This window comes from Halictus rubicundus, chromosome 3 (assembly GCF_050948215.1).
Source record: "Halictus rubicundus isolate RS-2024b chromosome 3, iyHalRubi1_principal, whole genome shotgun sequence".
Lineage (NCBI taxonomy): Eukaryota > Metazoa > Arthropoda > Insecta > Hymenoptera > Halictidae > Halictus > Halictus rubicundus.
This window is the reverse complement of record NC_135151.1, coordinates 15,732,049-15,756,010: the sequence shown is the minus strand read 5'-3', so window position 1 is coordinate 15,756,010 and position 23,962 is coordinate 15,732,049. Positions and strand designations below refer to the sequence as shown.

Below are 23,962 nucleotides of genomic sequence, written 5' to 3'. Positions count from 1 at the left end.
CGGAATTAACCAATAGGAAATCAGATTCGAGATACATAACAAGAACAAGATACATGAAAACGACAACGATATTAACCATGCTTGACGTTTCCAATTTTTCGATGAGACGAGAAACATTTTCAAAACGTTCGAGTAATCTTCGATTATTCGAATGCAAAGTTCCTTAACAAACAGGTCGAGTTACGCGATCAATCATTACCGTATGAACGTGCGCGTCTTACGATACCGTGCAGCGATCTTAAACGAGAGGAGTATCGATCATAGTCTATTTCACTTCACAATGTAGCTGTTCAATGAAAAAGTTCACGCTCATCGTAATTGATTACCTAATGGTGTGTAAACGTGATAGAATTTTTCCACGTAATCGTGATTTAGCCAGCATGGTTGTTACATTGTTCGGTGTACTTAGATTTTAGATATATTTCGCGGGTACGCGTGTTTATGGGTAATATTTCCCAAGATTCTTTGGCACAAAGCCGCGAGGCTGCGCGAAACACCGAGAATCGAATTCGACACGCGACTCGGTGCGAGTAGAAAGAAGAAAGAAAAGCGGAAATAGAAACGAAAGACATTCGAATTTTACACGAGATTCGTCCGATTCGATTTTATCGTCGTAAATCATGTAACTTCGCAACTAGCCTGCGTGTATGTTCTCAAGGACAGGGAAAATGGCGAGTGTCTTTTCTTTACCAGTGATTTCGCGCGCTTATTTATTCGATTCGGTTTTCCTGGTTTTTCGGACCATGAATGTCGTGTGTCGTGCGCATTCGATAAATTGTCCGATGTACCTATGGAACAACAGGTTTGTTAACGTTGGTTCTCGATGGTGCACGATCTCGGTCAATGCCGATGGGAACGTTACGGTGTATATATTAGGCGTGTGAATTAATTCGGTCCGTTCTTTCTCTTCCAAAAGAAAAACTTTAGGTGAAAAAACATGAAAAAGTACACTAATCGAAGTATTTGCTTCCTATTATTTTATCTCATCTGTCTGACAGTTGTTGTATGCCCTGACGGAAAAACGACTGATCCTTCGAAGCGATCTATTCATGGAGGCATTTCTCTGTTTCGTCATTATTATTGATGTGCTGGTCCGAAAACCCGTGTGCCATCGATCTGATAATTGGATGGAACAATATCTGGTGAGGTAAAACGTCCCAACAAAGTGTTTTCAAGGTGGCCTTCAACATGTTTCCAACATGTGGCCGAGTGTTATCGTGCTGGAAGATCACTTTGTCATGTCTCTTTGAATATTTCGGCCGCTTATTCTGCAATGCGTTGTTTAAACGAATTGTTTATATAGTTCGGCACTTCGGCTCTGTTCAGCGTCACGAGAGAACATACCCGTTTCGCGCAGCTCGGAAGACATTGGGGGCGCTGCGAGCTCTTCAAACAGCCTACTCCACTACCATTATCAATATACGCGGTAAAACAAAAGTTCGGATTAATAGGCAGAAGAAGTGAGTGGGAAATAAGTGGCGAAATTCGCGAGACCCGCTGTACAGTGGGAAGGAAGTGAGGGTTCCGCCAATTAGGTCGACGGTGCGCAGAGCGATCGAAAACTCGTTCTTCTGTGGTTATGTTCTCTCGTGACGGCTACTATACACCCTTCTGGTCCCACCATATACAGTGTATTATCTTCTTACCGTGAATATTCCTTTTTGGTGTCAATGTGGATGGTTTTCCTGGGCCGCAAATGGATTTCCTTCGTTTGGAATTATCGAAATATATCCACTTTTCGTCTCCAGTCACGATACGATGCAAAAAACGGCTGATTTCTTCGAATGTAAACAGAAAATGAGAACTTCCCGCAAATGATGCTTTTCGGGCTCGAATTTCGATAAATACGATGTTATGGTTGCAAACGAAACGTTCACCAACTGAATATTAATGACAGATGTCAACACTAACCCATAAAGCCTTTTGCAGACATTAGAGGTTAGCAACTTGCATATGTAGTGCAGCAATTTACCGCCAAACGGACCGAATTAATTCACACACCGAACACTTAGCCAAATAGGTACGGTTTTTCGCGTTAACGATCGATGAATTGCAAACGAACTGTCGATGAATACTATTTTAAGACAGATGTTTACCTGTGAACACGAAACTAAGATTCGAAAGAATGACGCGGATCATCGGAGATCATCGCGAAACATTGTTTGTTCGCAGCTCTGGATTCGTAGCAAAACATGTCGGCACAAGGCACGGAACTTACAAACTGCCTCGTGACTCGAGATGTCGAGACCATGTTGGACGAGACACAGGTAGTAAAGCCTTTCGACTTGTTTAAAAAATCCTGTTTGTTACCTAGGTTATCTCTCGTTTTACAGGGCAATCGTGCAGACATATTGGAGTGTCTGTCGGTTTTGATTAACGAAGACAACAACGAGCATGGTCGAACACAGGAATTGATATTGGACGAACAGTTGTTGAGCGGTACCACGTTGACAGCCGTGACATTACCGGATGGAACACAGGCGTTCATGGCTAACGATTCCAACAATGACGGTCAGACAAACAATCGATTCGTAGGAGCATAGAATATTCGATACTCTTACATTGTGGTAATCGTTCTTTTCTCTTGTTTACTCGCAACAGTGGATTCGACGAAGAGTCAAGCGACGTTAGAATTGGACAACGGGGATACCATATTACTTCGGGACGTAACAGAATTTACAGATGGTAAGTCGCTTCAGTTGGAATTAGATCCGACGATGTTGGTGCAAGCACGTAACGCAATCGTAGAGAACGAAGAGAATACCTATCCGAGGGTGGAGTTCATAGACGGCGTGGCCTATGTGGTAACGGGTCATCTCGACGTTGGCAAAGATCTATGGGAAGTTGAGAGCGGTCAACTCACGAAGAAGGATTCTAAGATCTTATTGAATAAATTATCCACGTCGAGGATCAGACATCCTTGCCCACGGGAGGGCTGCTCCAAAGTCTATAGTACGCCTCATCATCTTAAGGTGAAACGTTCTTACAACAATGACAATTCGAATCTCTTGTAATATCGTTTGAGCGAATACGAATTAGAAGACTGTGTGATCGAAACAGGTGCACGAAAGATCGCACACCGGCCAACGACCATACCGATGCACGTATCCAAAATGTAAGAAGAGTTTTTCGACGGGATACAGCTTGAAAGCGCATTCGCGTACACACACAGGGGAGAAGCCTTACAAATGTCCGAACGAAGCCTGCGATAAAAGTTTCAAAACTTCGGGGGACCTGTTGAAGCACGTACGAACGCACACGGGAGAGCGGCCCTTTCTGTGTCCGTTCGACGGTTGCGGTCGATCTTTCACAACGAGCAATATCAGGAAGGTAAGAGTCGAACCGAATCGCTGTTAATACCATCGGTAGATAGTACACGGACGTATACAAGTTATGCACCACACACGAAATAGGTTCACGTCAGAACGCACACCGGTGAACGCCCTTACAAATGTACGCAACCGAAATGCGGAAAGGCTTTCGCCAGCGCGACCAACTACAAAAATCACATTCGAATTCATTCTGGCGAGAAACCTTACGTTTGCTCGATCGAAAATTGTGGAAGAAGATTCACCGAATATTCTAGTCTTTACAAGCATCACCTGGTAAGTGTAGAAAGCGTCGCTCGCGTCGACGATCACCAAAATTGGTATGATTTTACCGCTTGGTTTCGAACAACGTATCCTTCTTATTTATAGGTCCACACACAGCAGAGACCATTCGAATGTAAAGTTTGTTTCAGAAGATACAGACAGAGCAGTACTCTTATAATGCATAAAAGAACGGCACACGCGTTGGTCGATAACGACGATAACGTGGACGTGTTCTTCCAAGAATCAAGTATACCAGAGCCTTCTGGTCGAGCCAAAGACAGGCGGAAGACGAGTGTTGCGCGAGAAAAAACGGATAGCCCTTCGTTCAAGGTAAACTCGCTTAGGATAGGATAGGATAGAAGGATATTTCGCGATTCGAGTACGTCCAATAAATGTTTTTCGAAAGCCTAACCCGAATCACTTTTCCTGTCCGTGTTACGGAAGATTACAGGAAAGGACAGACAAATTCAAATTCATTCCAAAGCGATCGACGATTTGAACGACAACGAAACGCAGATACTGTTGGTTGGCGATCCCTCCCAAATCGCAGCGTTACAGGTTAGTCGAACCGATCCTTTGATCAACTTATCTTTCCTTCCACGATACACGTAAGTACTTGTAATACGATGCATCGTGTTTTCCCCACTTTCACCGTAGCCAAGTAACGAAATAACACCAGCTGTTTTGGGGCGTTGATCGTGTTCACAGAAGATCGAGCTGAACGGTGGATTCGACGAGCCTGGGATCGACACCTCGTTCGAAGAACTGAACATAAAGATCGAAGACATAGAACTTGGATGGAATTAACGTGTCTTTTTTGGCCACGAGCGACGCGTTCGTAGCTGCTCGAACGTTTTTTTTTATTCGTCTCACAGATTTTTCAATATTTTTCTTTCAAAGTATAATTAGATTGCAATTTCGTTACTACCAATTGTTCCGTAATAGATAAACCTATTTTCACTGTAAAAGAATAAACTACTGCGGTACCTTTGATCAACAACAATTGTTGACTGACATTTAATCATTTAACATTGCTGTTACCATTGCCATAGTCATTACCGCTACCATTATTCGCCTAATTCTTAACAATTTAAAGAACAGTCGGAACCAAATAATGACCAGCAAAGTTTATCTAAATTTAGATCGACGATCGATTTTGCGTTGAAACGACGCAAACTTACGTTGCGGTCGAATATTTCACACAATTCTCGTTCCGTGCTTCGTTTTCCATTCGAATCTTACCATTCTTAGCATTTGATATTATCGCGAGAAAAAATTCTTTGCAGTAAACGATTCGACAACCGTTTAGAACCGTACAACGCTAATTTGTTAGCGATCGACGTGTTTCGCGTCGCGCGTCACAATGGTCGTAAATACGAGCGGGGATCGAGAAACGTGGACAAAACGTAGCAAAATGAAAGGGCGAAGAAATGATCGTCAACACCTATCGAAAATCTTTTCGTAAACTAATGTTTAATAAATTAATAGGAATCGGTCGCGTCAACGGGTAAATCGCAACGGTCACAGACGAGGACTCCCGACAGAAAGAACTACCAATCGTTATTAGCACCGATTTACTAATCAAACATTTCGATTAACGCGTCCAGTTACCGGTTCTGGATTTTCTAGAAGATCCGTATCAGTTATGCCTGTACATTCTCATCGAATATTAATGTCGTGCGCGGTTCGACGGTGATCGGTGATCTCGTTTCGAGTGTACCCGTTATTCGCGATTGTTCTCGTTTGACCAGTGTCTCCTGTACGTCTCGAAGAGGGAATTTCAGTAGACTTTTTTTCTACCGCGACGACGATGGGTTAAGCCGTACATTTCGGTACGCTTGCGAAATATCTCACCGTGGACAGCAGTTCCTTTCGAAAGCGGAGCTACATTTCGCGTGTAATATTTAATCATGTTCTCGGAGCAAGCGGTCCTTGTTCTTGATTATTCTCCCACCAGCCAAAAAGTTGTTCGCTCGTGCGATTGCCGCTAGACCCTGTTATGGATAAAAGTTACGCGTGTCGTCTCGTTTAAAAAAGAAATTTCAACGTCACATCAGTATATCAAAAGTATAGCAGATAATCACGATGATGGTGATGGTGATGGTGGTGGTGGTGGTGGTCGTCGTTGTCGTCATTTCGCCGAATTTGTGTCAGTGGGATTCATGGTAAGATTTTGTAGATATCGCCCAGATCGATACCGATACCGCGTAAGGTATACGTTTCGTTCTTATCGGGGCAGCGATCGGACAACGTTAATCTCGCATCAAAATTTTCTTCTTGTTCGTCTTGAAAATCTCTCGTTTCGTTTCTTTTCGTTTGATCGTATACGGATTTAAGAATAATTCTCGTGTATCGTGGTCGAACGTCGCAGCGAGAAATCATTATTCGTCCGCTAACGATACGGGGAAGAAAACGCATCATCGAGTTCACAGTTGCAGCGGTTGCCCCACGCGGTTCTACTCTATTGTACGCATGTATGTAGATATGTAGTATGTATGCGCTGCTCAGATTCCAACAGGCGTAGACGAGTTTAACGTTTAATTCGTCCATGGTTCGCGGACGACCCAATTCAGTTGACAGTTGTCATGTACATTTGTTCATGCACGTTTCAACCTGTTTCGGTGTTTCATCATCGATGCGTTACTTTCGTTTGCTTTTCGGCAGTCTCGAGTTTTGCGCGTTGAGTCTCGGATAGTCGTGGATCGGTCGTGGTATGGTTGTAGTCACGCGTGACAATTTTTTCGAAATATATCATCGACGCGACGGTCGGCGTCGTTGCGACTCGGTACAGTTGCGAACAGTTTTCTTCTCGGTCTACCACGTATTATGTAAATAATATTATAATAGAAAGTCACGTGAGATTCGAATCTCCGGCGTCGACGCTCGAAAAGCTCGACGAATCTTTCGCGAGCAAACGGTTTTAATCGAAACAATAAACCGACAATGAGAGGAAAAGACGAAGGATACGTATGTAGACGTATGCGCGCACACGCGCTCGACGCAGCAGTGACCGACGTGTGACGCGGACGTGTGTTTTTCATTTGAAATTTCTCTATGCGATTTGCGCTCGCAAGCTCCTTTACGAATTACTCGACCTTTTCGTTTAGGTATGTGTCCGTTCTTTCCGTTGCACTCGTCGCTCGGAAAGACCGTCTTTCGATACTTTTGCGCCACGATCGAAGCATTATCGAACGTAAGTCACTGTTTTACTTCTGATAGCCCATTATCGAAAGCACTTTGCTTTTGTTGGTACAACGATTGGTTAATCCACGTTTATTCGGTATCTCTTTTAAGATTGTTTGCATGTGTAAAGAAGATAAGCTCTTCCTTTATTCGTGTACGCGTAATCTCGGCGGTGTCCGCGCTCTGCGGTACAGATTATACGGATCTATGAAAGCAAGAAATTAAACGGCACGGTCAGCATGCGAAATATTCGCGCATCTTTGTCTCTGGTAGCGTCGAACGCGGAAGAACGAATTCTTCGGTTGGAGGTGCTCGCGTTTGATTCGGTGTCCGAGGGGGGATACCGAGCCTCGTTAATTTCGTGACATTGTGCTTTCATAGCGGCCGTAGGATTTTAATAGAACGTTCGCTGGAACGAGCGTGATCTTATTAAGTTTGAAAAGGTCCCTCCGCGCCGACACTTAAAAACGATCGTCGCAGACGCATCGTGTACGCGGATGCACGCGGTTGTACGCAGTTGTACGGCGGTTGCGAGATGCCGATCGTCGAAGACTAGTTTGTCGAAGATGTGCGATTTCTTGTATGCTTTGTACTTTGCTCTCGCGAAAAGAAGATCGGCAGAAGTACGATATTCTTGCGTAAATATTTCGGAAAATGCGATGCGCACGTCTACCGAGATGTCATCGTTATACAGGGGCAAACATCGTCGCAGAGAAAACGGCGCAACGAAAACGAAAACGAAAACGGAGACCGAGCACGAGCGCGTATGTTCTTTACGCTATAAATCATGCGACCGATCGATCTTGTCCTTCGATCTTTCAACCGGCAGAATATATTGCGTTTTGCGAAGTACACGACACGAGTTACGTAAAGCGTTGTGTGTCGTCGAAGGGAACATTTTTGTCGACAACCGCGCTCGGTAGCTGTGAAAATTGTAGTCGCGCGAGACGAAGAAACGTCCCCGTGTCCATTTGGTTCTGGACATCGAGACGATTCGGTATTCATCGATACCGCGTCGCAGAAAAATAGTCGATTCAACCAGGAAACTAGCTACCGTCTTCGACCGAGAAGGTACCTTTGTGCAGAAGAATTCCCTTTGTCTCGCGAAAATTGTTCCACTTATCACGATCCTTCGACCGAACGCGTTGTTCGCGCGGCTCTTAGACGCGGAAAACAGTCGTATTTGCGACGACAAACACGCCGTGCATGCCTATACGAGCGGTTTTGTCTCCGCGTTGCTCTGTCGGGTCATTTTGTCATCGAATTCGGTTTGTTCCCGACATCCACGAAAGACGAAACGTCGCTAGTATGCAACTGCAGCTTCCAACGTGTAACGTGACATTGATTGCAGACTAGTTTCGTGACGATTACGATGATCCGTATAGTCGACGAACGGGTAAATTTATTTGATTTTTCCAACGCGACACGCACACGCGTTATTAATATTGGTGATGACGCGACGCGACGCGACGCGACACAACACGGTATCACTCAACTATCGCTTAATACACTTTTAAATCCGATTAACATTGATTTTTCAGAACTTTTATGGATCTTTCTCGGAACCATACCGAAGGGATGGAGCTGAAAGTATGAAAACCAGTACTGTCGGCAATGAGTAGTTGTCGACGCTTAAACTCGCATCGTGTATCTGAAAACGTCCACGTCGAGGGAGAAAAGGAGAAAAGATTTTCGAAGGCCACGACATCGGGGAGTCTGAAGATTTATCGTGCGATAATGTGCTGTTGTCGTAGTCTACTTGACCGTCCGTAATCTGATTTTAGTGTCGCGGTAGTAAGAATCGCGACGGCGATCCGCGAATCTGCTGGTCCATCGCGCGCTCTCATCGATCCGGCTAACGGATTCGTTCGACCCGATAAGATTACGGCGTTCGCGATCGAGTCACGCAGATCTATCGATCGGGGGAATCGCGCCGAGTCGAGTCGAGTCGTGTCGGGTCGAGACAAGTTTGATCGGAAGGAAAAAGCCGACAGATGATACTGAACGCAAACCCGCGTCGTCGGTTTCTCGAAATCAATCTTTGCAGCGGATACTCCTGACAATCGCATTCGCATTCCGCGTTCGAAACGCTGTCCGTCGCATCGCCATCTTCGCCACCTTCGCCACCTTCGCCAGCGTCGCCAGTTCCACCACCTTGGTCACCTTCGGTCAAAGTATGTCGAAGAAACAATGGATGGTCCTTCTGATGCTGTTCTTGACTTACTTACTGCTAGGTGCCTCCATGTTTTACCATATCGAGAGTCCCATAGAGATCGAGCGCGTGCAAAAGGCCAAACGCGAACGCATCGAGATCAACGGTGAGCACAGTTGCTCGCGTCAATCTACTCTCCTCGAACGCCTTTCCTTCCTACGATTCGTGTTTACGGTCCCTCTGGTTGGTTTGGTCTATTCCACGATATAACAAAAGGGGTACCATCCCGTTCGGTTGTTACCGTTGCCGTAAGATCTTTTGTCCGCGAAATCACCTCGTCCTGCCACTCCTTCCAACTGTTTGTCCAGCAAATTAACTGTTACCGTACCACCGCTCGCAAACCTTGTTTTCCTCTTGTTAGTATTTACACGCGTGTGCGTACGTGTTCGAGGTTTCGACGTTTCACGTTCAAAATCGAAGCTGACGCTGTCTCGCGCAAGCAATTTTTCTGTTCCGCGATCATGCTCTCGACAAAGATTCATCGGAAGCTGAGATCGCTAATTGTTCGCTGTCGGTTACAACGATCGCTTTGCTTTACAGATGTTAACATATACGCGACGTTACAAACGCGTTTAATATAACACATATTGTACAACACACATACACACAAATATATATACATATATGTACATTTTTTTTCCTTTTCTTTGGACACGTCGATTACACCGCGACGATCACTCGAAAGCTTCGATAGAACTACCTACCCTCGTGACCGTTATCGTCAAAAAATATTGACCAAAGTACATTTTATCGGATTCAGGTCGATAAGCTGTTCGACATCGCGTAGATTGCGCGCACGAGCCAAGGAATTCTCTGTTTGCTTAACGCAAAATGCAAAGCGCAAAGAGCAAGGGGAGGAAAATCGAACACGACGCGCGGCGCGTACATCTTTCGATCTTGAACCTTCTCGTTTCCCATCCTTTCCCATTACATCCTCGTCATTCGATACCCGAGAAATCGGCGAGGAGCGTGCGATCGCGTGAAACAATTTACGCGACATCACAACTTAAGTAGATGTTCGCGTTGCACGTGACCAGTACAATGCAGCGCAAACCTTTGTCGCTGAGGATCAATTGTAAGATTCGGTTTTCCTTTTTCAGCTCTGCTTCACACGCACTATGTGCCCAGCCGCCACCACGATCACGACGAGATTCTTGGAAAATTGACGGACTACTGTGGGAAATCGGTCTATAACTATACCGAAAACGAAACCGACTACTTGAGATGGGATTTTTATAACAGTTTTTATTTCGCGTACACCGTTGTCAGCACAATAGGTACGTAGATACACGCGTACGAGCTAACGATCTTGCGATTTATATTGCGTTACGTTACATTAAGGACGTTTAATACGTTGACTGCCATGGGGGTCACCGGTGACCGGCATCGCGTAATATAAAATTCATGTTGACGCCATGGGCAAACCACGTAAAATGCGCGCGGCAGTCAACGTGTTAAGAACAAATTCGGCAAAGGATTCGTTAGCTTTATACCTATTCGTTTTTATGCGTGCTATAGGTTACGGAAATTTGGCTCCGACGACCGTGCTCAGTCGCATCTTGATGATATTTTACGGTCTGATAGGCATCCCCATAAACGGAATTTTGCTGTCGCAGCTGGGAGAATTCTTCGGACACGTGTTCGTGAAGGCGCATCAAAAGTACAAATCGTACAAGCATCATGCCCGCAACGGTTACTGTCCGAGGAAACTGACGACGTTCGAAACGAGAAAAGTTGGACTGGCTGCACAGATATTCGCCTACCTGACGCCCGGTTTTGTCATGTTTATATTTTTCCCAGCATTCCTTTTCTCACATTACGAAGGTTGGAGCTACGACGAAGCCGTCTATTACGCTTTCGTCACGTTGACGACCATCGGTTTCGGAGACTACGTGGCAGGTCAGATCGCGTTTAGTCGCACTCTTCTTTCCTCTAATTTCCTCGAGTTTCCTCGAATTTCCTCGATGCCAACGATCGAACGCGCGACCGTTTCTAATACTTTCCCCCTTCCTTTTGTCTTGCACGCGCGAGAACAAGGATTTCGTGTACTCGACGCGCAAAAGTAAGTACCCTCTCGCCCTTACTGTTGCAATACCTTGATCAGCATTCGCATCTGTCGATCGAATCGCCGACGTTGACGCGCGTTCGTCACGGACACAGTTTTCACTCGCTCGTGTTCGCACGGACCAGCGGTTCGTTCGGCGACACGAACGTTCGAATCGAAACACTATGAAAATCTTGTTTCGCACTCGGCAGGGCAGGACAATAGAAGAGGTAGCGGGATTTTTTTCATTTTGTACAAAACCTTTCTGATTTGTTGGATTTCGTTCGGACTGGGATACATCGTTATGATCATGACGTTTATCGCCCGAGGTATGCGCAGCAAGAAGATCACGAGAATCGAGCATAAGCTGGCGATCAATTTGAAACACACGCAGAGTAAGATCTGGAACGAATTCAATAAAGAGATCGATTACTTGCGGCGCGTGTTCAACGAGCTTCAGCTGTCCAAAGTCAAGGTAAACGATCTAGTTCCGATTCCGAGTTCTGCTCGGAATATCGATGTCTCTGTGTTTACGCAGGTGCTGCAAAACGTACGCTGCTCGAAAGCCGATCGTTCGCAAAGAATTCAATTCGATACGTTGTTTCGTTTCAGAGGGTGTACGTTGACGAATGCAGCCAGGAAATTCCGCGAACGAAATTCCCCCGAAGCAGCAGCTTTCCCGATCTTCGGGACATGATGCACGGCGGGAAAGGCAGCGAAAATATCGTTCGTTTGAGACCTCGACGCCGCGCGAACAGCGAAGTAGTACCAACGGTAAGAAACCAGACCGCCGTACCGATTACCAGGATACGGACATCGCTATCGTTGCTCTTGCTATACATGTCGATTTCGTTCGACAGAGGGACCCGATTGCTCGCGTCGTCTCCGAAACGGATCTCCAGAGGATCGATAAAACGGCAACGTTCGCCACCCACGCGATGATTCAACCGGCGGAGCTGCTCGCGAGATTGGTGAACGTCCTCGGCTACATGCCGCCGGCTACCGACGACCTCGGTGGCGATGGCTCGAATCAGACCACGTTCGTTCAACAGGAAGCTCCCACGAGTCGTAGCATTTTCTCCGGCAAGATCGACGACACCGATACGAGAGATCTATCGCTCTCGGAGAAGAAGGAACCGATGTACAAGCACGTTTCGAAACCAGGCGGTTGGACGGTCGGTCCGAACGATCGAATTCCACGGTTTCCGAGACCTCGTTCGAGAGCAGCCAGCGAAGTTAGACTCTACGAGACGAAGAAGACCGACAACCGACACGCGGAATGGACTTGGTCCGGCGCAACGGCGTCCAGAACGATGCAGGAGTTGATGAAAACGAGAGCATACGAATCTTCGAGCAAGGGTCGCGACGGTGGTGGTGGCGATGGCGAGGGCGGTGCCGACAAGGAACAAAAACTTTCCACCAAACTCCGTAGTTTCTCGTTTGCGAAATCCGTTCCGAAAGCGTTGATCTCCTCCGCCCCTTGGAAACACCGCTTCTCGATCAACGTGGTGAAGAAAAGCTCGGAACCGGAACGTAACGCCGCCGCCAACGCCAGCGACAAAGATACGGAAGAGGCGTTCGCTGCAGGATTACCGGGTTTCGACGATGTCCGAGAGTCAAACGCGATCTCCACCTCGAGGAGAAACTACTATACGCACACCGGCGCCGCCAACGATCGTTCAGAGAAGGAAAGCAGCAATTTGCTGGAGGAAACCAGCTTGGCCGATTTCGTACGGGCTCTCTCGTTTTTGCACGCGAGCGTCGCCACCACCGGCAGCTGGGCAACCGGAGAATCCGGCGACGATGATCGCGTCCAGGAAACGCGGCCCCAAAGAAAAATGGGCACCGCTTCCCTGTCACCGCCGAAGCTTCCCAGCCTGTTCACGCTGTTCTCGTCTTCTCCGGCTGGATCCACCACCGGCCAAACCAACAATCGAAGCGCGACCGCAGACATCTCCCAAAACGGCAACCGACCCGGAACGCAGCCCGGTCATCGGGATACAAGAAGAGGCAGTTTAGCTTTCGGTGGTCCACAGGTCGCGAAACCGAGACGATTTTCTTTGAGGCCGGTTGCGACGCCTGTGAGTCCTCCAACGCCTCCGAGAAGCGCTTCACCGTTTTTATCGGTAAGTATTACATTTCCTAATTCCTTCGCTAGACGCGTGGCCTCTATAGCCTATACTACGCTATAGGCTATTTTAACGAATCGTTTCTCTCGGCAGGACTCGCGACACACGTCGTACGAGAATAAGTCGACCTTTTTGTTCGAATCGCCGAAGGAACCACTGATTCGAACGGAAGGTGCTCCGGGTCTATCGTCGCCGATAATGCCGTCCGCGCCGAATCAGACTCGACGTTTCTCCTTGCGTCCTGCTCAAGGCCAGATCGCCGACGCTTCGACGGAAGAAACTGCCGCGAGCGTTCTACCCACCCTGAAGCCTGTACCCCGGTGGAAAGCCGGTATGCTACAGCGACAGATCGGTCAAAAGAACCTGAGACGTCGCGTCAGGGCCTTCAGTTTGAGCGACGTTCAAGTTGACGATCTCAAGGAAAAACTCGAAGGTCCCGGACCGTTGGCGCGCGCTCGCGGAACAAACGATCCGGAGACTGCATCCGTCGGACATGCGTCCAAGGAGCGATACGCGTCCTTCTCGCAAACACCTTACACGAGTACTCGACCCGTCGACAAAACCGTTCGAATCGTTGATCCTCGTTTACCGGTGATCGATCGATCCACGATTTCAACTGAATCAGCATCTTGCCAACAACAGCAACAACAACCCGCGAGTACGGAAAGAGAGCGCGGTAGTGTCGTTCCCATAGAATCGGATGCGTTCGGCAATTTTCAAAACGCCAGCGACGCGACAACGCAACATCCGCTGATACAAGTGAAAATTGAACATCCTACCGCTGCTTCGTCTCAAAGTTCTTCCTCGACCGTTACGACCGATCCTCGTTCGGACGATTCTATTCATCTTACGGAAATAAAGATAGAGAAACTTGATTCCCGATCGCACGATAAATCGTGACACGCATTGACCCGTAATCCGTAATACTGTTTGTACGCGCGTACATAGGAGTCACTGTTGATTTTTCACTCGATTCGCGTGCAGCCATGTCGCCATGGAATTGCAAGAGCGTACAAATAATCTTACGTTACGGTTCGCGGCATCGGTGAACAACGCGAGAATTGAACATTTCTTGCATCAACGATTTCAATTTGTCTGACCATCGACCGTTTCGTCTTGACGAACGACAAAAAAGGAGAAAGCAACCGAACGAGCGGATCCTATAATCCGGATATCGGCGCGTTGCTCTATCGCTGAAGCAACGAAACCTATCGTTTCGAGAGGGAAAATGATTCCCGCGACGACGCAATTCCTGAAACGACTCGAGTTTTATTCGGTCATTCGATACAATAAATTACGTAATAGTATTTCATTTATACAAGAACACAAGTTTTTCTTCCTTTTCGCACCGAAACGGTGCGCGTTCGAACAAAATGTCGGACGCGGTGGACGAATAAAGAGAGAAATCTGGTAAAAAAAGTACCACTGGTTTAGTGTAATGGGCTAAATTTTCATTAACTCAAAAACTTTGTAGTCTCGTCCTTAGTTCGTCAATCAAATTTGCTCTAGGGATCAGAACCTCGGCACGAGACGCAACGTCCCTCAGCGTTACTTCGCCTCTGGCCAATTCCCCTTCACCGATGATTACAACCAACGGAATACCATTCTCCTCGCAGTGCTGCAACTGCGCCAGTATTTTTGCGTTCTTTTTATAGGAGTGTTCCGCTTTTAGTCCAGCGTTCCATAGATCCGACACGATTTTCATCCTTTCCTCGTGCAAATTCTTTTGCGCGCTCGCCACGAACACTTCGACTTCGGTCGTGCGCGTTTTTAATCCCACTCTACTCAATTTCGCCTCCATCACGCTGAAAATTCGTTCGATACCGAGCGACAGGCCGACGCACGGTACCGTTTTATTCTTGTTGTCGAACATTCCAACCAAATTATCATAGCGGCCACCACCCGCGACACTACCAACTTCGACGTTGTTTCCTGAAATTCAACCGAAACAAAATCATTTCCTCCGAAGCATACAATATAGTATTATAATATGTATAATGCATTTAGATCAAACCTACCGGTCAGTACCGCCTCGAATATCACGCCTGTATAATAATCGAGGCCTCTGGCGAGACTGAGATCGAACCGCACCTTGTCCGCTACGTGGAAAATATCGCAATATTTGAAGAGCAGTTCCATAGCGTCGAGACTCTTCACAGCGGCTTCGTGTTTCATCAGATCGACGTCTTTCCTTAATTCGGCAACGAGTTCCACACCGCCGGACCGCGACACGTACGTTCCAATTTTGTCGGCGCTCGATTCATCCAATCCTTTCTCTTCCACTATCTCCTTTCGTACTTCCGACCAGGGACTTTTGTCGAGCTTGTCTATGGACGAGCATACGCCGCGAAACTTGTCCTGCGGTACTCCACACGCAGCAAATATACCGTCGAGTAACGATCGATGATTCACTTTGATCGTGTAAGGTCCCAGGTCGAGCAAGTGCAACGCTTCCGAAATAATACGTATGCATTCTGCATCGGGAATCATAGGATCGTACTGACCGGCAATATCAAAATCCTTTCAACAACATTAACAAACGTTAAAGACCGAAAACTTTTCCAACAAATTGTCAAGCTATGTCTCGTTTCACTCACGCATTGATAGAATTCCCTGTATCTGCCCTTTGTCGTGGCTGGATTGTCTCTTCGATAAACCTTGGCTATATGATACCTCTTGATGCTAGAAATCTTTCCCATGGCTAGATACCTGGCGAAAGGTACGGTCAAATCGTATCTGAGAGCCAATATCTCTCCACCCTGATCCTTCAAATCGTAGATGAGCTTTGAGTCCTCGCCATACTTTCCGGTCAAAACTTCCTAGGACCGAAGAAATACAGAAATTTTGATAACCAATTTTTCACGGTAATGAATCGTCTCGCGTTCACGATCCACGGATTTACCTTTAACTCGAAAACAGGCGTGTCTATAGTCTCTGCTCCATGCCTCTTAAAGATGGTCACTATTTTATCCAGAACCCCCAACCGTACAGCCATTTGCTCGGGTCCGTAATCCCTGGTACCTTTGGGAGTTTTAAGAATGAGCTTGGAGGACACATTTTTCTCTCCCAACTGTGCTTTCAGTTCCAACAATTTAGCCACTTCGTCTGCTATCTGGCAAAAACAAACAAAATGGAATGTAGATGTATTCTGTCGATAAGTTTTGAATCGGGCAAACGAATGGCAAAATTCTAATATATCTTTCGTCTCGTGCTTAATTGGAAAGAATGCTTTTACTACGTTTGCATACCTTAAACCCCGCGATCGAATTGGCGGCGTAACAACATTGTCGTACAGTCAGGATGATATTGGTCCGTGCAAGACATAACATCCCAAAGGAGACGGTCATATTTCAAGAACCGGAACGAAAGAAGAAAAGTCCGCCTCAGTGTTGATTATCGAACTACCCGAAAGAAGAAACGGTACTATGTGAACCAGCTGGCAAGGAAACGCTATAAATTACATTATTTTATAAACAGAGTGAATCAAATTTTTCACGTCTCCGTGATGTACACAAATTTCCCCAAAGTGCGCGTCAATTGAATAAACAGAAAAGGTCAGATAGAACTTAGCCGAATCCATAATTTATAGCGTTCTTGCTCAGGAATAAACAATAGCCTCACCTTTTGGTCAATCGAGCGCCGTTCGAACGAGCAAAAACTGTTTATACGATCAACTTTTCTCATCAACGGAGTGATTGGTCCTTTTGGCTGAGAAAACGCGATACGTTCTGCTTGATCGAAACTTTGTATATTCGTGTACCATCTTTTCAGGTGTGACCATTTCGAGAGCCGCTCGTCGAGGGTAGCGCAGAAGTTGTACAATAAAGCGTCTTTGGTAGTAGGTACCCAACCGCAAACATAACTAACCTCAGCAAAATCATGGTTTAGACTCTCCAATTGTGTTTCTATGTCCCACGAATTCGTTAAATCCTAAGGGACGGAAAGCGATGCGATACTATGGCCTTCGATCGATTTCGAAGCAGACAAATCGTCGTCAAGATCTTACCTACGTCGCCAGAAGAATTGGCGAAGTTTATACGTATCTCGAAAGAAAACGTGGCAAATCAAAATTCAATCGTTGAAAGATCGGTTCTTGCGAACGGTAATCGACCGCTAAATAGTAATAAACTAGGTAGGCTATTGACGTTAGAGTGCCGTATAGACCCTACGTATATATCTAAAGTACGCTGACGTTTTTGTATCCGCACATGTCGTAAGAAAGGACTAAAGTTACCAGAAGGCATCGCATTCTCGTTCGCAGCGAAAACGATTTGCGAGTGCATCAATAAAAAAAATGATCAAACTCGACCATGTGAAAACGTAAAGAATACTCGATCGTACCTCGGTATCGCTGGATTTCGCGGCTTTCAATTTGCGCACAAGTTCTCCTTGTTCTTTCACTCGTTCCAACAGTCTTTCTCTGATTTCGTCAGACATGGCGAGCTCTCGATCCACCTCCGTCCAAGTCCAATTCCAAACGTTTCGCGCGACGCCGCATCGCTAAGCTTTCAAATAGGTTATATCCGTGTTCCACTACTCGGCGTATACTGTATACGTAGATACACATACAGTACGCTAACGTAAACTCTGGACTCTGGAACACGCTACACAAGCTACCGCGAAATCGATGGTACCGACAGTTTGCGCCATCTGTGCCACAATCGTCCAACCTGTAACGGCAACGATCCATTTTGAGTACTATATTTCTGCCGTCAGATGGCGCGACACAACATTTCTAAGAAACGGAGCTAGGCACTGCGAACACTCTCATTTCTTCTTTGACAAAACTAATTTATATGAATTCAGTTAACATTTCAGGCTAAGCACACAAGTCCTATTCCATAATGATTATCAATGTACAGATTGACATAATCGATCAAGCATAACAGTGCTTTATATTGATAGAAATAGAAATAGGAATAGGAATAAATATAGATATAGGTACAGCCGATTGTACTATTTAGAGTCGGCTGTGATATTGGTATAGGTATAGGAATAGAAATAGGAATAGGAATAGAAATAGGAATAGGAGCAGAAATAGAAGTAGAAATAGAAATAAGTACGAGAACATTGATACGAACGAAGAAAATATTTGTTTGAAACGCGGCCTAAATCTCGGTAATGGCAATGGCAGTTGCATGCGTTGCATGGGTGTAAACGAACGGACGTACAGTCGGACGGACAGACAGCTGCAGTGTCATCACCTTGCTGTGCGTTGCATTGTACGAAATTGAACTTGTAGTGTCAGAAGTTTGAACAGCAGCGAGCTGCTACTATGTCTCAGCGAAAATTGCTAAAAATCACGTCGCGATTAATGTCGCCTGTTTGGCCAAGGGGATCCGCGATGTAGCCTCTTTTTCATAGTCGATTTCATTCGGGTTCGCGTTTATTCGTCATCGATGCACCGAGAAGAATCGGGTGTATTTCGTGCAACATTTCCGACGCCGAGTCGCATGAAATCTCCTGCCGTTGTACTCGTAACAACACTCGTTTACCGTTGTGTCACCCTTCCTCGTCACACACGACGTTTTCATTCTCGTTTAGTATCTCCGTTGTCGTCGTTATCAAGTGCCTTCTCCCTCCCTCTCTCACGCTCTTGATTCACTACTTTTCGATCTGAATCGCGCGAAACCAAAGCGTATGCAACGAATGACGTACTAAATAATACATTTGTCAATCCAAATTCCGGTAAGTTTACATACACACGTATACATATTTACCTATATACATACATATATATATATATAAATACATACATATATATGTATATATATACATACTCCACACTAAATTAGCATCGTAATTTTTGTACAATTTTCCTCACATCGAATATCGAAAATTTGTATAAAAATTTCGTCGCAACCAAGATTTTCTTGAAAGTGAAGTTTTTAGTATACGAAGTCGCAACTATGGTCTGCTTGTGTTAGCTGCTAGCTGTATATATATATATACATATATACATACTATGTATGTATGTATATATATATGTTATATACTATGTATAGGTAGATAGAAATCCTTTTTCACAAGAATCCTCCGTTCTTCTGTTTCTCGCGTATTGTTTATTTGTTGATCGCTGATTCGTTGGGACTCGCGACTCGCTTCACAGCACTGTCCAGAAGATTTTTATTCCGTTCGCTGTATTTCCGGAATAAACAGTTCGCCGAGATACACTGTCGTGTGAAAATTTCCCAAGTTCCAATGGAGAAAAGCCTATCAAGCTACCCGTTCATGGTCTTTGAACACGACGATGATAATTGACGCTCACGCGATAAATGGTTACACGATCGATGCAACGTAATTGTCGTTACTTGTACCACTTTATCGATACAATGTTAGAAACGAAACTCCTTCCTTGACGGACGTTGCTTCAATTGTACGGGTGATTCTTAATTTTCAAGAAAATGTATATTCTTCGAATGATAACGAGATCGATGAACAGCTAAATTCTTTTCGTTTTTATTTAACCGCTTGTCTTCACGTGAAACATTTACCTAATACCATAGAATTTGTTCACATAAATGGAAGTTCGGGAGTAACGGTATGTTTCAGATGTGTATTTATTGGATAATATTATGCTATAGATTAGAACGAAAATTGCCTCGATTCAAACGTGTATTGCATCATGGCAGGCATTATGCGAACAATTCGAATGTAAATGGATACATACAGGGTGAGGCACTAACTATTGCCACCTACAATAACTCTGAAAGGATGATAGTAGCAGAAAAGTTTGCGGAACAAAAGATGCATGGGACAACAGGGGTTGTAATATGGCGTTAATCTTTTTTTCCTAGGTGGAGTCGCTTCAGAGATGTGAAGGTCATCTTTGTTTTTTTTTATATAGAATGCTATGTTTTGGTACCTGTTTTTTGATAGCGGCTACTGAGATGAATCCAACAAGGTGCAACATTAAGGTCTTTGAAGGTCAGCAAAGGTGATTTGACAAAAAAATTTACCAGGTTTTTATCTCTCGTGACGGCTATTAATCTTACCATTCTTATATTTGTCCTGCCACATCATCCAGAAGAGTTTATTTGTCATTGCTAGGTTTAGTAAATATGCTGAAAGATGTCCTCAACACTCTCACCCTACATGTCATACAATTGAATACATTTGTACAATAATTTGTTGCAACATGTGATTCGATAAGTGCAGAAGTGATAAGAAATACTACTCAATCCGTGATAAGAAGATTGCAGCATTGCATTGATACGAATGGCAGTCACTTTGTACACCTTCTGTAATTGCAAGTTTATTTCGCCTTTTTTGTCAAATGATCTTTGTTGACCTTCAAAGACCTTAATGTTGCAACTTGTTGGATTTGTCTCAATAGCCGCTATCAGAAAACAGGTACTAAAACATAGCATTCTATTTAAAAAAACGAAGGTGACCTTCACATCTCTGAAGTAACTTCACCTAGGAAACACAGATTAACACCATATTACAGCCCCTGTTGTCCTATGCATCTTTTGTTTCGAAAACTTTTCTGCTTGTAGGTGGCAGTAGCTCGTGCCTCACCCTGTATAAGGCTACCTTATGCGGAGTTATTTTTATAATTTCATATATATGTTTGTGAATAACGTTGACCGATATTGAAACAAGACTCGTTAAATAGTTGTCACTTTTTTCTTGAATATACATAAGTTACAGCATTGCACGCTATTATTGCTATCTAATGACTCGTTGCTATGTTATCGAGTTTTGCGCGCAAAGGGCCTATAAAGGTCAGCTTTTTTGTCGAGCTTTTAGAACATTAAGATTTTCCTATAAAGGGTTTGCAATATCATTGTTACAACAATTTACAGATATGAGGTGGACGATTCATTCCAGAATGCGTCGCATTTAAGAGGCATCTTGAATGTGAAAAAATTTCCTTGTTGACAACAGGAAACAGTCGTCGTTTGGAACACAAAATTAGAGGAAAAAATGTCCCAATTAAGTATTAGTACAGGAAAGAGAGGGAGGAGTGTTGCGAGCTCCTCTGCGTCGACTGTATCGTCTCTAAGTAGTTCGACCGACTTGGCGAGCCTGTTCGAATGCCCAGTTTGCTTCGATTATGTTCTTCCACCAATTTTACAATGTCAGAGCGGACACCTTGTTTGTAGCACTTGTCGACCAAAGCTCAACTGCTGTCCCACCTGTAGAGGTCCATTAGGTACGTAACCTGCAAAGCGACCGAATTTGTAAAATTCTTCAAAGGTAAAGGTAAATACTAAATGTTATTTGGACGTGTGTTTTGTACAGGTAATATTCGCAACCTGGCCATGGAAAAAGTGGCAGGCAATGTAATGTTTCCTTGCAAATATTCGACGAGTGGATGCACTGTGTCTTTGGTGCACACAGAGAAGGCAGATCACGAAGATGCGTGTGAATTCCGTCCATACAGTTGTCCTTGTCCAGGCGCGTCTTGCAAATGGCAGGGATCTCTCGAACAAGTTATGCCACATCTTGTCATGAGTCACAAAAGCATTACGACTCTTCAAGGTAATTCGATAGCGTAACATTTTCTATACGCATCCACGATGAAACGAAATGTTGATTACACCTTATTTCTTGCAGGGGAAGATATTGTTTTTTTAGCAACTGATATTAATCTTCCTGGCGCCGTGGACTGGGTAATGATGCAGTCCTGTTTCGGCCATCACTTTATGCTAGTACTCGAAAAACAAGAAAAGTACGACGGACATCAACAATTTTTTGCGATTGTTCAACTGATCGGCTCGCGGAAGCAAGCAGAAAATTTTGCTTACAGGTGAGTACCGCTAGGAGTAGTTACGATGGATGAATGAATATTCTATTGTACGGTGAATCGATTTAATGGAATTTTTCATGTTGTATAGACTAGAGTTAAATGGACATAAAAGGCGTCTGACATGGGAAGCTCTGCCGCGTTCTATTCATGAAGGTGTTTCGTCTGCAATTTTAAATTCAGATTGCCTTGTGTTCGATACGTCTATTGCGCAATTGTTTGCCGATAATGGAAATTTAGGAATAAATGTTACGATTTCCATGGCATGAGGAAAGCTGGAAAAAGCAGTGTGAAATCTTTTAAATGTATCCGAGCAGTCTTTGGATTGTAACTTCATCTTCATGCCGAGGATTGCCCGTTATGTATATATACAACATTTTTTACGTTACCACAGATAAATATTAGCAATACGGATGTTAGAAAATGTTTGGAATGTGTTGATGAAGCACAGTAATCAAACGCTCAGTTACAGGACCTCTCTTTAGAAGCTTTAAAGTGTACTTGTATGTGATATTAACACTACATCACGAATACAATAAACAACCTTTCTGTATATTTATGCTGACTTGAAAGCTTTGACACTGGGTAAAGCATCGATTCCAAAAAGTACCTGATACCTATTGCATACTGACACGTGTCACGTTCTTTTCGTCTTCTTTTACAGAGCCAGTTTTCCTAAGAACGTATCGTTTGAAATTTGATGCTTTTCGATAAAGGGTGCGTCCTTCGTAGAAACAACGGTATATTTTATAAAAAGAATATAGTTTTCTCGAAAGATCTGCCTTGATCTGTTTACATACAGTACGGTAAAGCAAATAAACTTGGGACATACACGCAATGAAATCCGTATATACGTAATTTTTTTTTTTTTACTGTATTATATAATAATTAAATTGAGCGCGCATTAAATACACATCTTTCATTATTTATTTTCATTTAGGAACTTCATACGCTCGCATATTTATTATCATTTAATCTTGTTTATAATTATAATTTTAGAATACACTTTGAGTTGTAATACGTTCGATTCGTTTCTTGTTTAAATCAATTTTGTGATAAATGAGATTTGTTTCATGCCACGTTGAATTGTAACTGACGTCCCCCTATTTCGATGATGTGGACAATTTTCTATTTTATACCTTCAGTGTATCGACGCTAAAATACTTTGCACTATTTTTCAGAGGTTTCGGTATTTAATATCGGTCAAACTGATTCAAGCGAACTCGAGAAAGATGAGAAAGATGAGAACCATATCAAATCAAAAGCTAGCGATAAGTTTGCGGATACACTGGGAATGGTATATAATGGTTGCGATATGCTTAATCCGAAAAAAGTAATCACGGGTATATTGCCAAAAGATGTTTTGCTTACTACGTGACATGAATTGATATCCATTAGTCACAGCGAGCATTACGGTGATCAGTAGTACTTTTTAACAAACATTCATTTGACAAATGTAACGCGTTAAAATACTTGTACCGGCAATACATACACGGGAACACGAAAGTAGTTGGTATACGATAAACAGGTGCAAAATAATAGAGGTCAAGTTGTGCAGTTTTATTATTTTTTACTAACTTTGTAATAGACGAATGTAATGTAAAGAAAGTAACAACTTTAAGAGTATAAATTGATCGAACTGTTGCACGGTAGTTTTATAAATAACCAGTGACATTGTACATAGATTCTAAGTTATCGTTTTTATAAAATACTTTTAATGTCGACTTTTGGAGTTTACGTAACTAAATTATGATTTAGTGTAATTTGCTTTTAGAGAATAATTTCGAAAAATGTGCGTACCAGAATAAAACACGTATGACATCAGAAGTGTATAAACTAAACTTTACTTTGCTGCAGCGCGATGGTTACAGGTAATAGACTGAATAGACTGACTTAGAGCGATGCGATTAAGCACGGTTGACATTTCACGAGCTTGACCCCGATCAAATTTGAAATACTAAAATATTCGAAGGAAATTCGGGTGACAATGATCGAAGAAAGGTTTTCGATCGATTCGATTTAACCAAGAATGCGATGACAGAGCGGCCG

At 44.1% G+C, this 23,962-nt stretch overlaps 4 protein-coding genes across 25 annotated transcripts; 3 read left to right on the top strand and 1 right to left on the bottom strand.

Moving 5' to 3' along the window:
* Window positions 1-195: 195 nt before the first annotated feature.
* On the top strand, window positions 196-4,596 carry LOC143352777 (uncharacterized). 10 transcript variants are annotated; one of them, XM_076785595.1, is made up of 9 exons: window positions 196-332; window positions 2,173-2,267; window positions 2,334-2,511; window positions 2,602-2,972; window positions 3,061-3,330; window positions 3,414-3,605; window positions 3,699-3,923; window positions 4,038-4,151; window positions 4,302-4,596. In XM_076785595.1, exons 2-9 carry the CDS (start codon window positions 2,193-2,195, stop codon window positions 4,398-4,400), a joined length of 1,524 nt encoding a protein of 507 aa, XP_076641710.1. In that variant the 5' UTR covers window positions 196-332; window positions 2,173-2,192; the 3' UTR covers window positions 4,401-4,596. The 10 variants fall into 10 exon arrangements, with proteins under 10 accessions (XP_076641710.1, XP_076641713.1, XP_076641712.1 ...); XM_076785598.1 differs by lacking the exon at window positions 196-332 and adding an exon at window positions 339-671; XM_076785597.1 differs by lacking the exon at window positions 196-332 and adding an exon at window positions 339-802.
* Window positions 4,597-5,246: 650 nt separating this feature from the next.
* Ork1 (open rectifier K[+] channel 1) lies at window positions 5,247-14,257 on the top strand. Of its 7 annotated transcripts, none has more exons than XM_076785574.1 (9): window positions 5,842-6,378; window positions 6,701-6,786; window positions 8,318-9,094; window positions 10,089-10,265; window positions 10,507-10,887; window positions 11,245-11,507; window positions 11,645-11,806; window positions 11,893-13,158; window positions 13,255-14,257. In XM_076785574.1, exons 3-9 carry the CDS (start codon window positions 8,953-8,955, stop codon window positions 14,059-14,061), a joined length of 3,198 nt encoding a protein of 1,065 aa, XP_076641689.1. In that variant the 5' UTR covers window positions 5,842-6,378; window positions 6,701-6,786; window positions 8,318-8,952; the 3' UTR covers window positions 14,062-14,257. The 7 variants fall into 7 exon arrangements, with proteins under 7 accessions (XP_076641687.1, XP_076641689.1, XP_076641688.1 ...); XM_076785573.1 differs by having other exon boundaries at window positions 5,842-6,621; XM_076785577.1 differs by lacking the exons at window positions 5,842-6,378; window positions 6,701-6,786 and adding an exon at window positions 6,820-7,847 and having other exon boundaries at window positions 8,318-8,950; window positions 9,011-9,094.
* A 153-nt stretch (window positions 14,258-14,410) lies between these two features.
* Window positions 14,411-17,832, bottom strand: Hisrs (histidine--tRNA ligase). 5 transcript variants are annotated; one of them, XM_076785584.1, is made up of 7 exons: window positions 17,168-17,487; window positions 17,029-17,091; window positions 16,410-16,562; window positions 16,064-16,273; window positions 15,759-15,980; window positions 15,180-15,681; window positions 14,411-15,093 (listed from the first exon to the last, which is right to left on the bottom strand). In XM_076785584.1, exons 3-7 carry the CDS (start codon window positions 16,506-16,508, stop codon window positions 14,621-14,623), a joined length of 1,506 nt encoding a protein of 501 aa, XP_076641699.1. In that variant the 5' UTR covers window positions 16,509-16,562; window positions 17,029-17,091; window positions 17,168-17,487; the 3' UTR covers window positions 14,411-14,620. The 5 variants fall into 5 exon arrangements, with proteins under 5 accessions (XP_076641699.1, XP_076641695.1, XP_076641697.1 ...); XM_076785580.1 differs by lacking the exons at window positions 16,410-16,562; window positions 17,168-17,487 and adding an exon at window positions 17,503-17,832 and having other exon boundaries at window positions 16,783-17,091; XM_076785582.1 differs by lacking the exons at window positions 17,029-17,091; window positions 17,168-17,487 and adding an exon at window positions 17,503-17,828.
* A 422-nt stretch (window positions 17,833-18,254) lies between these two features.
* LOC143352773 (E3 ubiquitin-protein ligase SIAH1) lies at window positions 18,255-22,468 on the top strand. 3 transcript variants are annotated; one of them, XM_076785588.1, is made up of 5 exons: window positions 18,255-18,279; window positions 20,970-21,319; window positions 21,409-21,648; window positions 21,724-21,916; window positions 22,005-22,468. In XM_076785588.1, the coding sequence occupies exons 2-5, from the start codon at window positions 21,091-21,093 to the stop codon at window positions 22,180-22,182; spliced, it is 840 nt and encodes a 279-aa protein (XP_076641703.1). In that variant the 5' UTR covers window positions 18,255-18,279; window positions 20,970-21,090; the 3' UTR covers window positions 22,183-22,468. The 3 variants fall into 3 exon arrangements, with proteins under 3 accessions (XP_076641703.1, XP_076641701.1, XP_076641702.1); XM_076785586.1 differs by lacking the exon at window positions 18,255-18,279 and adding an exon at window positions 18,286-18,849; XM_076785587.1 differs by lacking the exon at window positions 18,255-18,279 and adding an exon at window positions 19,544-19,702.
* Window positions 22,469-23,962: the final 1,494 nt, after the last annotated feature.

What these genes read in the sequence shown, in the direction of transcription:
- LOC143352773 (XM_076785588.1), top strand. Translation starts at nt 21,091, where the DNA reads ATGTCCCAATTAAGTATTAGTACAGGAAAGAGAGGGAGGAGTGTTGCG. An exon ending in CACCTGTAGAGGTCCATTAG is followed by an intron (nt 21,320 to 21,408) that starts GTACGTAACCTG and finishes TGTTTTGTACAG; the next exon opens with GTAATATTCGCAACCTGGCC. An exon ending in GCAGAAAATTTTGCTTACAG is followed by an intron (nt 21,917 to 22,004) that starts GTGAGTACCGCT and finishes CATGTTGTATAG; the next exon opens with ACTAGAGTTAAATGGACATA.
- Ork1 (XM_076785572.1), top strand. Translation starts at nt 8,953, where the DNA reads ATGTCGAAGAAACAATGGATGGTCCTTCTGATGCTGTTCTTGACTTAC. An exon ending in TTCAGCTGTCCAAAGTCAAG is followed by an intron (nt 11,508 to 11,644) that starts GTAAACGATCTA and finishes GTTTCGTTTCAG; the next exon opens with AGGGTGTACGTTGACGAATG. An exon ending in ACAGCGAAGTAGTACCAACG is followed by an intron (nt 11,807 to 11,892) that starts GTAAGAAACCAG and finishes TTCGTTCGACAG; the next exon opens with AGGGACCCGATTGCTCGCGT.
- LOC143352777 (XM_076785595.1), top strand. Translation starts at nt 2,193, where the DNA reads ATGTCGGCACAAGGCACGGAACTTACAAACTGCCTCGTGACTCGAGAT. An exon ending in CGGATAGCCCTTCGTTCAAG is followed by an intron (nt 3,924 to 4,037) that starts GTAAACTCGCTT and finishes GTGTTACGGAAG; the next exon opens with ATTACAGGAAAGGACAGACA. An exon ending in CCCAAATCGCAGCGTTACAG is followed by an intron (nt 4,152 to 4,301) that starts GTTAGTCGAACC and finishes TCGTGTTCACAG; the next exon opens with AAGATCGAGCTGAACGGTGG.
- Hisrs (XM_076785580.1), bottom strand. Translation starts at nt 17,598, where the DNA reads ATGTCTGACGAAATCAGAGAAAGACTGTTGGAACGAGTGAAAGAACAA. An exon ending in CGCCTGTTTTCGAGTTAAAG is followed by an intron (nt 15,981 to 16,063) that starts GTAAATCCGTGG and finishes CTTCGGTCCTAG; the next exon opens with GAAGTTTTGACCGGAAAGTA. An exon ending in ACAGGGAATTCTATCAATGC is followed by an intron (nt 15,682 to 15,758) that starts GTGAGTGAAACG and finishes TGTTGTTGAAAG; the next exon opens with GATTTTGATATTGCCGGTCA.